The sequence below is a fragment of the Ambystoma mexicanum genome, chromosome 1q (assembly GCF_040938575.1).
Source record: "Ambystoma mexicanum isolate Mex_15411 chromosome 1q, UKY_AmexF1_1, whole genome shotgun sequence".
Lineage (NCBI taxonomy): Eukaryota > Metazoa > Chordata > Amphibia > Caudata > Ambystomatidae > Ambystoma > Ambystoma mexicanum.
The window spans coordinates 1,147,189,230-1,147,205,836 of record NC_090922.1 but is presented as its reverse complement, the minus strand read 5'-3'; the positions used below and the strand labels follow the sequence as shown (position 1 = coordinate 1,147,205,836).

The window sequence follows — 16,607 nt, the reverse complement described above, 5'->3', positions numbered from 1 at the left end:
ATCCACTGGTTTAACAAGTATATTTTATACCTCAGTCCCTGCCTGACACTAAATACATAGTCAAGGCATTTATATACTTAACTATAGGAGCGCAGGTAGGATCAATTGTAGTACCTGGTATTGTAGAAGAGAAGTTATTTTTAACCACCCTATAATTACTATGCGTTGTGTGGTATCTGTGCACATTTTTATCTTATTTTATCCTATCTATACATGTTGCTTTCTCTCTTTAACTTGATGTACTTTTAATGGTTGTGCAGAAACAAGTTGTATGACTGACTGAATGCCTCTTTGTACTCTGCGTCTGACAAGTCATACCAGGATGCAAAGATTCCTTTATCCAGGTGCTCAACAAAGTACCCTCCTGCAAAGTCAGTGTAATTCTGAGAGGGTGACCTCTGTGGGCTTTGCCCCACCCTGAGGAGGTAGACTCAGGAGCCTGATTGTTCTTGCATTGGAATTAAAGCCTGGAAGGTGATATCCAGCCATCTTGTGTAGCCATCTCTTGTTTAGCTCTGCTATGACAGACTTCCTCCCCCTAAATCTCTGAAGTATTGCCGGACGTGAGATCTTGTAAGTATTGCCGGGCATGAGATCTTGTAAGGGGAAAATAGAAGAGGACCCAAAAAGTGGGGCCCTCCCGTCCCCTGCACACTGTTTACTGATGCCACATAGGGCCTTCAAATATATGGATATAGATATATAACAGCAGTTTGTTAGTTGAGCATATAACAATTTATTTGGCAAAGAGGAAAACAAAATTTGCCAAAAGGCACATTCTGTTGTACAAAGTAATTCGTGACGTTTAACATATTAAAACAAATTGCGAAGAAGCAATAAATGATGGAGAGGTGATGCTGTCCAATTGTGGAGTGGCCGACGCGTTTCGAGGGTGACCTCTTCTTCATAAGGGCCCAATTGAACTGTTGACAACATTTCAAGGAGACAAAAAGTAAAATCTTTTATTTTATTTCCATAACAGTCAAGGACTGACTGACAAGCTGTACATAACTCGGGATGCTAGCGAGATGGTGAAGAGCAGAATACTGGAGATCTAGTATGGTGAAAAGAGTGAACTAACAGATCAAAGAGAAACACTCTATACTAATAGCTAAACACATAACAAAGGAGATGTATTGTGTGAGATCCACCTACATGGTGGGATCTAGAAAATGGCGTGATGAAGAGTCAGACAGATCGAGATAAGCCAAAAGCGGTAGTGGGTTCTAAATAGCAAGGACCACCCTTGAATAGTGAAAAAGCTGAGTCAATATGGGGAGCGTGTTTAAGAAAAAACCATACCCCTCCTGTGGACGGAGAAAGAATAACTCCAAAAGAGCGCTACTGAATAAAATAAATAATACTTAAAATAAACCGGAATTGGTTTTAAAGAATGCACTCACTCGAGTTGCGGGACGAGTAGCCAAGGCAACAGGGGCATCCGTGTGGTCAACAAGTATTCGAAACAATTATACGATGCAGGGCATCTGCAAAGAGACACGTACTGCTGGCACCTAAGTGGGGACATATACATTTCTGTTATACTGGAGAAAAATAAACCTGGGGTCTCCCAACCGGGCAAAGGGACCCAAGTAGCGGTAGCTTACCTGTACAGTGCGGGGAACACTGTTAGTGGAAACTGAAACCGGCAGGCAGTGGCTCCGCGCGGTCGTAACCTAGGGAACGAGCTGTGCTGGGGACACGCCGTCAGACGTAGAAAGGAAACTAAATAATAAACATAGAAAAGGGCATAGAAGCCGGTGAGTGAGGAATATGGAGGCCATCATGCAATGGCGCATAGTGCAAGCGTACTCATAGGGACTGACCAGAGATCAGGATAAATAAGAAAAGTAGAGTTAATATGTTCCATAATGAAACATAAGAATTCTGGTGTTCACCATCGCAACGCATTTTATAATTTTGGTTCTAATGGAACAGAAATTTGTGAATAGTACAATAATCGTTACAGTCATGATAGATAGCACAAATGGTACATGCAGTTTACTCTTAATAGTCCAAAACAAATCATGTAGAGTCATGAGGCTACTCATTATATAGTGAGACAAGTATAATTCAATGGCAAGGGGATAAAAGATTGCGATGTAGCCTATTACTCATACAAGGTTCGAACGAATGGAGAGATGGTTCAATTGGTCATTCGTGAACAGGTGCAAACATTTAAGTGAATATAGGCAAGTCAAACATAGGAAAATACAGTTCCCTTGAAGAAAACATCAAAGTCACAACACTTGTAATGACAAAGAAAAAAATTTTTTTTAAGGTCCGGGATACTGACACTTGTGTATAGTAGTTGGCGATGTAACATGTGAGTTTCACAATTCACTATAGAAAGCAACTCAAAGAGAATTCATCATTCAGACCCTTAGGTTGCAAAGTGTCAAGTGTGTGGATCCAGTACTTCTCTCGCTGTGACAACAAGGATTGGTAATTGCCACCTCTGTGTGGACGTTTGACAATTTCTATGACTTGAAATTTAATTTGTGCAATCGTATGTTGGAATTCGATGAAGTGCCTTGCCACTGGGGATCTGAGATTCTTACATCTGATGGTGGATTTGTGTTCTGACCATCTTTCTTTGACGGGTCTTGTGGTTTGTCCTATGTATAATTTACCACAGGGACATTTCAATGAGTAGATGACACCTGCGGAGAGGCAGGTGGAAAAGTCTCTGATTTTGAATTTCTTCCCAGTTTGTGGGTGAGATATCGTTTCACCTTTTATAACATTGTTACAGTTCGTACAGTTCAAGCAGGGAAAGGTACCCTTCTTTATGGTACTCAGTACAAGTTGTTTGTCTTTAGGAGGTCTTTCCGCTCTCACTAGTTTATCTTTGAGATTATGTCCACGTTTAAAGGCCATCATTGGTGCTTTGGGAAATAATTTCAGGAGAGAGGGATCATTGTGTAGTATGGTCCAATTTTTACGCAGAGTTTTGCTGATTTGGAAACTCTGTCGTGAGTACTTTGAAATGTAGAGTAGCGGTGTGGACTTATCCTTGACTTTAGGGATGCGTAGTTGTTCCTTCGTGAAGGTCTCTGATCTGTTGCGGGCTTCTCCTGTGATAGTATCTGGATACCCCCTAGATCCAAATCGTTCAACTAGAAATGAACATTCTGAGTCAAGGCCTGCTGGGTCTGAGATAATTCTCTTCAATCTTAACATTTGACTGAATGGTAGGCTTTTGAGCATGGGTTTAGGATGGAAACTGCTGAAATGTAAAAGATTATTCACGTCTGTTGGTTTATGGTACACCGTGGTGTCGATGTGACCCTCTTTGATCTGTAAGCTCACATCCAAAAAATGTAATGAAGGGTCCCCTACTTCCATTGTGAATTTGATTGTGTTGTTCACTGAATTCAGATGTTCCAAAAAAAGATCCAATTCATCTCGTGTACCACACCAGATACCGAAGATATCATCTATATAACGTTTCCAGGTCAAGATTTTAAATGACCAAAATGGGTGATCCAACACGTTTTCTTTTTCAAATTTATACATGTAGGTGTTAGCATAAACCGGAGCCATGGCCGACCCCATTGAAGTACCTGATGATTGTACATAGTATTGGCCCTGAAATCTAAAGTAACTGTTGTGAAGAATTATTTCCAGTAATTCCACAATAAATTCTTTGTTCCCTCTTATATGTTCATGATTCAACAGGAGCCAGAGTACAGCATCAACCCCTTCGATGTGGGGAATAGAGGTGTAAAGGCTGCATACATCCATACTAAAGAGAATGCAGCTAGTGTCCAGGGCTATGATTTCTTGTAGACAGTTGAGGAAGTCTGTAGTGTCCTTCAGGTAGGTTGGTATTTCCTGGATTAGAGGTTGAAGTAAACGATCCACATAGATGGCCAATGGGTCAAATATGCTATCAGTTCCCGCAACTATTGGTCTGAGTGGCGGATTAATGTTGTCTTTATGAACCTTTGGTAAGCCATAGAACACAGGCGTGATTGGATATTTGTTTATAAGGAACTGACTTGTTTTTGAATCAATCCAGTTGTTTTCCAAAGCATTGTCAATAGCTTTCTGGATGATGGCTTTGATTCTAAGTAGTGGATCATTATCAAGTTTTGTGTAAGTAACGGTGTCGTTAAGTAGTTCCAGACATCTCCGTGTGTAGTAGGATGAATCCATGATCACGATTGCCCCACCCTTATCCGCAGGTTTGATAGTTAAATCTTCATCTTTAGCCAGCTGTTCAACATGTTCAAGTTGGCTATTCTTAATATTAACTGGTTTAGTGCTATGGTAATTAATTCTTTTGAGGTCATTAATGACACTCTTCTCGAAGAGATCCAAGATCGAATTTTGAATCTGAGGGTCGAAAGTACTCTTGGGGCGCATCTGTAGGATGTCATCCTCTAGGGCCTGTGATTCTGTATCCAAATCGGATTCGAAAAACATCTTCAATCTTAATTTCCTCAACAATCTGTGAAGACAGATTTTTTCTTCAAATAGTGATGTGTTGCAAGTAGGAACAAAGGAAAGACCACGGTTTAAGATATCAAGTTGGCCACTCGTCAGGTTTTTGCTTGATAGGTTGATGACTAGATTTTCACTTATTTGTATCTTCCTTTTTGTGTTTTTCTTGCCTCGTCGTGTTTTTCTTTTTCTTTTTGTCTGTCTCTCAGGCCTAAAAAAACACCTGTGGTACTAGCAACTGTCCCAGATTGAGATGGTGTAAGGTGGGGAATTGTGGTCCCAGGTGTTGGTACTTGCTGTGGAATTTGTTCTTGTGACTGGTCTTTCGGTATTGGTTCTCCCACACTGCTACTACTACTATCACTCCCTGAGTTGGAGTTGTTAAGATTATTAGCTCGACTTCTGCTGGCGTTTCTGTGATGGTAAAACTCCTGCCAGGTATACACGATATCGTTCAAATAATCGAACGTATCGCGTTTAAACTTACGAAGTTTCCTTTGTTCTATGTCTGCTTTGTAATTGCTCAATTTGGAATTGATATCTTCCAAAAGTTGTGTCAGATCCTCTTTTGACTTGAATTCTGAAAGCTGTATTGTCAGTGCTTCTATGTCTTTGTCGATGGATGTCAATGACTTGGAAAGTTCCTCAATCGTAAGTAAGATCAAGTCAAGTGAACACTTGTTCAGAATTTGATCCCATTTAGCAACAAATGCTTTGCTCTCGCTGCAGAGTGTAGGTCTCAAATATACCCTCAATCCTCTAGGGATTCTCTGTGATTTGTAATATTCCACTAGGGTACTGGCATGTAATTTCTGCGATATCTCGCGTCTAATGAGTTTTTCTAATTGAAAGATTATTTTGTCTGGGCTGACTTTACTCTGTAAAGATTGGTCTGTATCCTTGATGAGAGCTAATATGCGTTTAGCTTCTTCCGCATCAAATGCAAGTGTAGTTGCGTGTTTATCTGTGATCTCGTTGATGCGAGAAAATGACATATTTATAATGAACAAGGTTTATATCAGGGTGCTACCCACTTGGTACGTGCCACACTGGAAGACCAGTACATATGGAGAAAACAAAAATGCTGACAGTGGTGCACACCTGGTAACAATTGATATAGAAATTCAAATCATCATTATATGTACAGAAGAGCTGGTTTAAGAATTTAAAGGTGCGGGGGAGGAAAAAAGGCCTTGGCACAAAGCCTAAATCAGAAAAGAGAAAATAGAAGAGGACCCAAAAAGTGGGGCCCTCCCGTCCCCTGCACACTGTTTACTGATGCCACATAGGGCCTTCAAATATATGGATATAGATATATAACAGCAGTTTGTTAGTTGAGCATATAACAATTTATTTGGCAAAGAGGAAAACAAAATTTGCCAAAAGGCACATTCTGTTGTACAAAGTAATTCGTGACGTTTAACATATTAAAACAAATTGCGAAGAAGCAATAAATGATGGAGAGGTGATGCTGTCCAATTGTGGAGTGGCCGACGCGTTTCGAGGGTAACCTCTTCTTCATAAGGGCCCAATTGAACTGTTGACAACATTTCAAGGAGACAAAAAGTAAAATCTTTTATTTTATTTCCATAACAGTCAAGGACTGACTGACAAGCTGTACATAACTCGGGATGCTAGCGAGATGGTGAAGAGCAGAATACTGGAGATCTAGTATGGTGAAAAGAGTGAACTAACAGATCAAAGAGAAACACTCTATACTAATAGCTAAACACATAACAAAGGAGATGTATTGTGTGAGATCCACCTACATGGTGGGATCTAGAAAATGGCGTGATGAAGAGTCAGACAGATCGAGATAAGCCAAAAGCGGTAGTGGGTTCTAAATAGCAAGGACCACCCTTGAATAGTGAAAAAGCTGAGTCAATATGGGGAGCGTGTTTAAGAAAAAACCATACCCCTCCTGTGGACGGAGAAAGAATAACTCCAAAAGAGCGCTACTGAATAAAATAAATAATACTTAAAATAAACCGGAATTGGTTTTAAAGAATGCACTCACTCGAGTTGCGGGACGAGTAGCCAAGGCAACAGGGGCATCCGTGTGGTCAACAAGTATTCGAAACAATTATACGATGCAGGGCATCTGCAAAGAGACACGTACTGCTGGCACCTAAGTGGGGACATATACATTTCTGTTATACTGGAGAAAAATAAACCTGGGGTCTCCCAACCGGGCAAAGGGACCCAAGTAGCGGTAGCTTACCTGTACAGTGCGGGGAACACTGTTAGTGGAAACTTGTAAGAGCAGCAGAGAGCTGTCCAGAAAATCAATACGGCCTTCTTTACTTGTGAACAGAAGGATGCGTTCCTCTACTCTATTTTCATTTATCTTGACCCGCACATCTCTTGAATGATTGTGAGAGTCCTGGCAGGACATAACCTTCCTTTGCACTCTGCTTTGTCTGCAATGGGTGCCTGATAATCTCGTAAGATCAGTATGAATAGGTTGTTGACATAGGCTCTCATGTCTTCTCCCTCCAAACCCTCCCTCAAATATTTTATTTGCAGGTCTTTATAGCCAGGCCTCTTCTGAAGTTGTTTGCACTATGCTTGAAGTTGGTTGCATGTCAAGCAGAGGCTCTCGTGGCTATCCTCTATATGTGGGAGCTGTAAATGTACGTTGTACAGCCCCTATTGATTGGCATTCACTCTCTCCCCCATTTCATTGATGATGTGTTTTTTCTTGTCCGTAGCTGCCATGTGGTCTAATCTTAGGCCCCCAATGCCATTCTTCATTTCTGTCAGATCAATGATGGCTTGATCTGCTAACTCCTCTACAGCATTATCCCTTGTGCACAGACACTGTCGACCATCATTTTGAGCATCTGTAGTCCTGACTTCTACCTTGATTCCCAGTACCTTAGAATCAGTGCAAGGGAATGTCAAGCAAACCCCCTTTATGTCCTTCAATGACCAAAAGATGTAGACTTTGGGCAGTCCTGGGGGTGGGGACAGCTGGATCCATTTTACACTGCATTCCCACTCAAGACCCTTGATAAGCCCAGGGCAGGTAGAGAGAAAGCTGCATCCACCCTTTTCAGGTGGGACTCTCCCCAGGTGGATGAATGGTCTCCTCCACTCATTACAAGTTCACTTCAGAGTTCACCCGAACTGAGGTCCATGACTTCTCCCCATTGTATCAGGGTAAAACGTGTCCAAGTCAAGGAAACTTGGCATCATCCACACAGGGTGCCTGGGATTCCTACTTGGATCAGTATGCCACCTATCTGGGTGGTGTTAGAGGGCCACATTTGATTGAGGGGGTGAGGGATTGTGTCATGAATCAATAAAGGCATCCCTCACCTCAAGCTCTGGACTGGCAATGTGCTCACCAAACATGTGGGACCCACCACTCCATTGTAAGAGTTATCCCCGTCAGATAATCCCCTTACTTTCTTGCAGTGTCTAGTGTGGGCTGCACCATCTATAGTTGTCGCTGCACTTTTCCACTGTGCAGGGCCAAACAAAGCTTGGGAATTGAGCTTCTCATCTTCTATCCAGCTCTGAAAATCTGCAAGCACTACCTATGTACATCAGAGATGTGGGGTGGAAATAGCATTTTTTTTAACCAGAGTAGAGGGGAAGTGAGGCCTCACCTTTTAGGCCGAGATACAGTTTCAAGCCATCCAAAACAAATTTGCTTGTTTCAATGCACTCAGGTCACCACAACCAAGGACACAATTGGACATATATTGAGCATGCTCAACAAGAAGGCGCAACAACACACAGCTTATTAACCTATTTCATTTGTTTATACAGTGCCAACTATGTTGCCATTTTAAGGCACTTTGCTGAATGAAAATAGTAAGGAATTGAAGATGGGTAAATGTACCATGCCTGATTCACCTTTAGAAATTCACTTCACTCATACTGTGGACAAAGGCTTCATGAATAAAGTCCATCATTATTTGCCTTAAACTCTCTGAAAGCGCATCAATAATTCAATTGCGTCGTTTGCTCTGCCATTGAATGGTGTTGGCATCTAATGTTTCCCAACCTGTATGAAAGCAAACCAAGCTGGTAATAGCAGACACTTACTGAGTAAAATAAATCTTTCCAGAATGCCTACTGCGGTATGTAAAGACACTCTTAATTCCCCTCGTTATCAAGATTTCTGGGCTGAAGAGTAGGTCTGCAATACTCTTTAGGATGGTGGTGACAAGACAAAGGTATTTTGTATTTTTTTATTCATTTATATACAGGAGGAATGTTGCTCTTTTGATCACAAAATGACATACAATAGATAAGAAATCAGCTTTGACAGGAAGCAGTGAGCTTCTTACAATGGGATTACTGTGGGGGAGCTAATGAGCAGGTTGTGGAGGGTAGTAAATGGAACAGTCGCTGGGGACAATACATAATTGAACATACATACATTAAGGACAACCAACATTGGATAAGCACAGGTAGGTGGTACAGCCAGCTGTGCTTGAGATGTTCCATCACTCCCTCCCCCGCACTTATCATTTTGTCCCTCACCTCTGCAATCCCTGGCACTTGCCCTCTGGCCTCCCCTTAGCACTTGATTCTTGCCTCTTCCCCCCTTTTCCCTTCCCACCTTAGCACTTCATTTTTTGCGCAATCCAGCACTTCCCCCTCTCCCTTCTTGTTCTCCACTTACATGATCCGAATGTCACAAGGCCTATTAGTGTGTTATTGTATCTTTCTCTCTTCTCCCTTCCCCCCTGTTTGTCTTGTGCCACCTTGAAACACCATTTGTTGTATAGGCGCCTTACAAATAACTAATAAAATAAATATTATCAAGATGGATCAAGTTCTAGGGTGGAGGCAGAAGAAGTGAGGGACAGAGGCAGGTTAGAGGTGAGAGAAAAATGTTAGCTAGCAGGCAGATGAGAGATAGGTTAAGAGTGTAACTCGGAGGCAAGAAAGTAGGCTTTTAGTTTGGTTTTGAACAAATCTGTGTGGACTGCTTCTCGGATGTATGGGAGAAGAGTGATGTAACTGGAGCAAGAAGAGAGAAAGAAGGAAAGCAAGAGGTAGCACAGGGAGGGTGTGGAACCACAAGGATAGTTGGCTTGTAGATTTGGATAGAGGAGGATAAATACAGTGGTGCCTTACCGTGGATACATTTGTGAACCAGGAGAAGACATTTAAATCTGTAGGTCTGAAGTAGGTGTGAAGTGAGGGAGTTCAAAGAGAGTCCTGTTAGCAAAGTAAATTATGTTGCCAAGAGGCCAGAAAGCATAGTTGGGGGACGGGGGACCAAAGAGGATGCTGGCACAGTAGTGCTGTTTAGAGAAGAAAGAGTGGTTAAGAGATGCTTGGCAGTGTTGAAAGGAAAGAGGTGCCATACTTTCCTAATATTTTGGAAGTTGAGGTAAGCTGCTGTTCCAGTTTTTTAGAAGAAAGTAGAGAAGGTGTGAAAAGGGTCATAGATGATGCCAAGTTCTCTAGCTGAAGAAAGTTGGGGAGAGTGTAAGGTGGGAACTGGATAGGCATAGGACGAGATGAGAGAGAACTTTTGGCAGGGAAGAAGCGCACGTTTGTTTTGGTAGAGTTTGACATTAGAGAGTGCAAAGCCATCCAATATGTAATGGTAGAGGGACAGTTGTAAAGTGAAGTGGGAGAATGGGAGAACAAGCTCCCCCCAATCTCATCACTACCATGGCCTAGAGCATTGCGGCCCAGGCAACCCCCACGGGACGAGTTCGTCTATCGACCAGATGACAAAATACCCTGGTTCAGGAACATAAGGATATGCCCACCAGCATGCCCGACTCATGCCGACAAATGGATGAACTCAACTAAGACAACATCGTTAGAGATGCCACAACAACCTAGCCAACTGCCAAGAACACACGTGCCACCATGCACACTGGTCACTCATGCATCAGCCTACACGAAGAACATATTCAGTGCTATGACGTAGGTGACTGACACACCCACTGACGTGCATCGTTGTTATTTTTCGCATAGGCCCTTTTATAGTAATGCAGAAGCGCAAGACGCTTGAAGAACTCGCATATACGCTTGCTGACGCTTCTCCCACCTCTCGCCCTGTGATGCCACCATCATGTAGACCTAACATTGCTTGTGACGCCATGTCAAACCGCGACCTCCGTACCATGGATTATGCATCACCACCCATGAACTAGACCCGAGTAGGCCGCAAGCAAGAGCCTCATCATGAAAACTGTATGAGCAAGAATACCAGTGCTGATCACGCAGAACGAGCCCCAGCGAGAGCTCATAGCCAAGGGCACGATGTTGCAACTCGTATGCTACCAGCCGGCGCCAAGGTCACACCTGTAAGAAAAGCCAAGCACACAGAAACGAAATACAACTCTAAATGTGCAGAATTCCGCTCCAGCTGCGGTCTCTCCACAAGTGACCAAGCCGATCTGACAAGGTGCCAGACCCACGAGACAGAAGTCGCCTGGGTCCCTCGTCTGGGACACAGGTTGCAACAGCGAAGCATCAAGATGAACATCTACGGCGATGGGAATGACCTGCTCACAAGCCTATGAGCAGACACGTACATTGTCTGACAAACACATAGTTACACATTGTTGCTAGTGACAGGTACACCGCGAGAGGACCAATCAGAACACGGGGGGGACTCATCACTGACTCCACTAACAGCCAATCAACAGGGGTCTTCTTGTAACGATTTTCAAGTATCTAATAGTAAGGACAGCCCAAGTATACCACCTGACTCATCCTTAACCACTAATATTCTTCTCTATATGTATCCTATACTAACCCTACCACTCGGAGAACCAATCCGAAGTGGCAATAGGTTTTTTGCTAACTTTCCCAGGTGACGCAAGTAGCGCGTCATACTGCTGTAAAAAGGGCCTGCGAACCCCACTGAGATTGAGAGTCTGGACGGACTTGTACGATCCAAGACCCATCCCTGCCGTTGTTATAATAAACAGCAGAACCACTTTGCTCCTTGTGTGTGTCTCATACTCATTCACGGAAGCACGGGAGGAGTTGGGGCCTCCCAGCCCGGAGGTCCGCGGACGGCTCAGCCGACCCCGGGATAATCAACCCGACAAGTTGGAGGCACTGCTGAGATCTGTTTAAGGTCTACCTTTTCAGTTTTATTTTTCCAAGGCTTCTCGTTGCGAGGAGGCCCGGCGGCGTGGCCCCCTCTGCAGCTGCCCTCTTTTGAGGACTACAGGACCATCGCGGAACTGCGAGAAGACCGGACAGCGCAATCTGGATATTGGCCCTCGGGTGCCGGTTGAGAAGTATCCCGCCCGTGGTTGGCAAGTGTCCAGACGTGGTCCAGTCGAGGGGAGGTGGCGAGCTGCTTGGAGGGGTGCACACAGTCGAGCAGCCCCGCATCAAGGGAACTTGATGAGTATGACATACCCAAAAAGCAATGTGAGATTGTGAGGGAGGGGGGAGGAGTTGTAATAAGGGCGGCGGGAGGTGTTATTACAGTGTATGGCGAAGATTTGATCAAGTAGTGTTGATAGACAGGTGAGTGGTAACGGGGCAGGCACGAGGGCCGTCCTCTACCACATCACGGAAGAAGGGACCATGTGTAGTTGCCCGTAGACACTGATTGGTCTAGATCGTGGCCACCTGTAGAGGGGGTGTGTGTGGCTTTCCTACGAATTGGCGTTTTCGATCAATGAGTAGATGAGGATCACTATTGATCAAGCAGTGAAACTCGATAGATAGATGATGTTTTCCTGTAGGAGGTAGCTAGATTGTTGCCAAGTACGGAAGATAATTGTCTGGTTAAGCCCTCCCGGCGAGGGGCGTGTCACACACGAGGCGACGCAGCGTGCGCAGTCCTATTTATAAGAGTGTATTGTTGGTTACCTTGTTCCGGGCGTAACAAGAGGACAGCTGTGGGGTTAACGGGGACAAAAAGTTAAAACGTATTGCGCGCTCTCTTGAAGTGTAAATATCTTACCGGTAGTAGTTGAAAGGGGTTGGTGACGTCACCCGTAGGGCCCTCATAGGACACCTTGACCACATCTCGTTGTTGAAGGGTGGTGGGGGAATAAACTGAGGACAAGGGCAGTAAAACGGCCGTGGGGGGAGGAGGTGCGCACAGAGTCCGCCGGCCACCCCAAATACAGGACAGGTGGAGAGGGGGAAGTGACCGCGCACGGAGAACACCAGCCACGCTGAGTGAGTTGGAAGAAGGAGGGGAGGGGAAAAGTGGGGCGGCTGTACAAGCACGTCACACAGGGCATGCAGCCGTAGGGGCTTCATGCGCCGTGGCCGCAGGTGGCCGTACCAACGGTATCAAGGAAGAAAACAAACAGAGGAAAAGGACTGCATATTTGTAATTGTTATATTTGGTTGTTTTACTTTTAGCGGACGGTCGAAAGTCCCCAATCTACGGGGCCAGGTAACGACGGCTGTATTGAGGGGAGCTAAAATACGGTGTAACCATGTCATACGGGTTGGGATCGGGAGGGTGGGGGAACACCCTGACTACCCCCCTCCAGCATATTTGTAAAACACTGTCACCCATAGGGAAAAGCTCATCAAATATAGCATAGAATGGACACAAAGAACAGACAACAAAATGACAACACCATGGCCGCCTAACGGCAGTTTTGACCCATACGTCCAACACTCACTACTGACACAGATACACAACACGTACAAAGGGAAAAAGTTGGCACATCACGTGGAGGTGTTTAAGTTGTGGAGGATGTTCCAGGGATCCCGACCAGGGCCAACCAGAATTTTCACCGTGGAAGGGACGACAGAAGGGAAGGGGAGCAAGGAAACAAAGGAGGGGAAGGAGATTAAGGAGGAAGAAGGAAACGGGGAAAAGGCGGCCAGTATCGCACAGTGCGCGGGAAGAGACAAGAAGGGGGATGAAAGGCCTAGCACTGTACATGAAGTAGAAGCAAAGAAGGAAGGGACAGACAACATGCCCCTAGCGAAGGTAGTGAAGAAGGAGGAAGGTGGGTTATATCCTGTGACGGAGCTACGAGAAGCAGCAAGGCAACAACTGATGGCAGCTGAGGGGTACTCGAACCCCACGTGCAGCCCTCCACCATATACAGCTACAGGTAGCTACCAGGGGGGGGAGGAGGTGACAAGCACGATAGGTCCGACTTGACGCAGGTGCGCACAAAGGGAGGGAAGAACAGCAAAGAGCCCATTTCAAACATAGGACAAGACGAGTGGGTAGCAGCGCAGGTGCTCTTAAAGCTGCGAGGGACATTAACAGGAGAAGAAAAAGAGGTAGTGAGGAGAATGAAAAAGGACGACGCGGGTAACACTGGAATAAGAGGAAAGGAGAACAACACGAGAGACGGAGAGCTGTCACAAGAAGAGGAGGAGCTGTTGGAGGAACGATTGGCTGAATTAAGGGATGAGCGGAGTGCATTGATTAAGCAGCTCGAGAAAGAGGCACGAGGAAGAAGGAGGGAAAGGAAGGAAAGTAGGGATGAGTTAGAGAGAATGAAGGAGCCAACTGAAGAAAGGAAGAGGGAAGCGGAGAGGATGAAGGCAATATCAGAAAGGGTAACCCGAGCAGCACAACGTGACAGGAAAAGAGAGGAAGAAGAGAAAGAAAAGGAAATGGAGCTATGGAAGAAGAAAATACTCTCCGAGAGCATCAGGAAATACGAAGAAGGTAAAGTAATAGAAAGCATATTAGAAAGGGAGAGAGAGAAATGGGAAAGGAGGAGAGAGGAAGAAAGGATATTAGAGAAGGTAAGTAGTGAAGTGATGGAGGAATTGAAAAAGAAAAGAGAGGAAATTGGTGGTGAATTAGTGGAAAAAAAGGAAGAGGAAAGAAGAGAGAGGAAAGGGGGGAGTGAAGTAAGAACATATGCATGTCGGGGTGCAGAAGTAGCTACAACATCAGCGCAAAGGGGAGTAACTGGTAAAGGAGAACAGGAAGGAACGAATTTAATAGACTTAAAAACGGTGACAACCAAGGGGAAAAGGACAGATTGGGGGTTGTCGCTCTTGGATGAATTTTGCAGCGAAGAAGAAGAGAGAGCGGGGGTAGAAGGAAGAAGCGGTGGTAGGGAGAGCTTAGATAAATTGTACATTACACGCACAAACAGGGAATCACCATGCGCATGTAAAAAGAAGGAAGAAGTGCGGGAAAGTGAGGAGCAGGGAAGAGAAGTGGCAGGAGGACAAACACGTGCAGTTACACCCACATCATTACGCCCAACACGCCCACCCACACCCGCTCCTGAACACACCCCATACACCGGCAGGCTCAGAGACCTCCCAGGACGCAGGCAGGAAGAACAGACACACACACCTGCAGTAAAGAAAGAGAGCAATAGGAGAAGGGGGAGAAATGAAGGAGAAGATACGACAAGCAGCGGTAATATGGATATGGCAGAAGATATAGTTGACACAGAGGAAGAGGAGGAGTACACGGATTCCACCCTGCGACAACTAGGGGGACAGATGGGGTACAATTTAATGCCACTATTGGAGAGAGGAGGGGTTAGACCACAATACGTCCCTTGGAAGCATGCTGATAAGGAGAATATAAAGTGCAGGCTCCCATCACTAAGCCGAGGAGCGGGGAAATGGATATACGAGATGGAAAAACCCACTGCAGTACAGAAACTAGCAGTGGGAGACGTGAAGGGTCTATTAATATCGATATTGGGGGACGCGGCAGACGACATTTGGAAGAGGGCAGGATTCCCCGGAGTTACAATAACAAACACATCACATGACGGGGCGCCATTTGCAAACTGCAGGCATGCATTATGGCAAGCCCTGTGGGAGCAATATCCAGACACATCAGATATAGGAGCAATTACGTCACGCAAGATGCGTGAGAATGAAGATCCTGTTGATTATATCAAGGAGATTCGGGAGAAGTGGCGCATGGAAACTAGAGAGCAATGAGACAAGACACTGGCAATTTTTTACCACATACTAGAACAAGGGCTTCCGGAGGCAGTACAAAGACAACTGAAGAAGATAGTGGGAATGTAAGCTAAGGCCTGGCCGGAAATACAACTAACAATAGTACACCACTGTAGGATGTGGCAAGAAAAGATGAAACAAAAGGAAGAAGATAGGAAAGCAGAGGAGGCAAAATTAGTGCAGAAAAAACTAAGTACACCATGGAAGGAGCACTAATAACTACACCGACAACAATAACACCAAACACCATGCAAGTAGTGGCTGCACAAGATCCCACACAGCTACAAATAGCACCATTACCACAACAACCACAACTTATAACACAACAGATGCCACCACCCCCACCATACACGGCTCCCACAGGAGGAGGGTACATGCTACCGGGAAATAGATATTATAACAACACCAGGGGAAGGGGCGGAATGATGAGAGGGAGGGGATATGGCCAACCTGCACAACAGCAAGGAGGAGGATTTCGGAGTTACTACCCCAATGGGCAACAAGGGTACCAAGACAATGCGGGGAGTTTCCCATGGCAGGCCAGGGAACCACCTGTATGTTGGGTTTGTGGAATGTTAGGACACATGTCACGCACGTGTAGAATGAGACCCACCCCACCAGCCTGGGGGGAACAGGGACCACAAGGACCTATGAGGGAGCAGCAAGGTTACCAGCAACTGCAGGGAACACAACAGAGCAACATGCAGCAGCAATTATCGCCACAACAACAGTTGCAGACATACGCACCACCGCAGCAGCAGGTGGCAATAACACAACAACAAGTACAACCAGTACAACAGCTCACTCAAATACAGGACCATAAATTGACCCCCATCGATACACCACTGCAAAAAACACAGTTAGGGAGGGTGACTATCTTGGGACACAACCCTTACACAGGAAGCGGTCAGTACTGTACCCACAATAGGACAGCCCAAAGACGTCCTTGGTGTGTCCCATCCTGTCAATAACACCTAATAGTGCGGAGGAACCACGCATTGAGGTAGCGATAGGTGACAAAAAATTCTCATTCCTTGTTGACACTGGGGCAACCAGGTCTTGCATAAGGGAGGGTATATTTAAAATGTCAGGCGGGGCCATGCACACCCAAGGATTTTCTGGGGCTAGAGGGTTGGTTCCCTTTACTGATAACATCTCCTTATCTATAGGAGATTATGACATGTCTGTCCCACTCCTGTATTCAAGGGAGTCGCCAGTGAACATACTAGGAAGGGACATAATGAGCAGGTTAAATAGGACAATGGAGGTCATTACGACCTTGGTGC

At 45.1% G+C, this 16,607-nt stretch overlaps 2 protein-coding genes across 4 annotated transcripts in view; one reads left to right on the top strand and one right to left on the bottom strand.

Moving 5' to 3' along the window:
• LOC138560969 (pancreatic alpha-amylase-like) overlaps positions 1-16,607 on the top strand; it is a 200,509-nt gene that overhangs the window by 76,198 nt on the left and 107,704 nt on the right. The window lies entirely within an intron of this gene.
• On the bottom strand, positions 896-6,695 carry LOC138543098 (uncharacterized). 3 transcript variants are annotated; one of them, XR_011290574.1, is made up of 3 exons: positions 6,467-6,695; positions 1,404-5,986; positions 896-923 (listed from the first exon to the last, which is right to left on the bottom strand). XR_011290574.1 is itself a non-coding variant. In XM_069641889.1 (2 exons), the coding sequence occupies exon 2, from the start codon at positions 4,429-4,431 to the stop codon at positions 2,344-2,346; it is 2,088 nt and encodes a 695-aa protein (XP_069497990.1). In that variant the 5' UTR covers positions 4,432-5,986; positions 6,467-6,695; the 3' UTR covers positions 930-2,343. The 3 variants fall into 3 exon arrangements, 1 of the variants encoding a protein (XP_069497990.1); XR_011290572.1 differs by lacking the exon at positions 896-923 and having other exon boundaries at positions 930-1,514; positions 1,608-5,986; XM_069641889.1 differs by lacking the exon at positions 896-923 and having other exon boundaries at positions 930-5,986.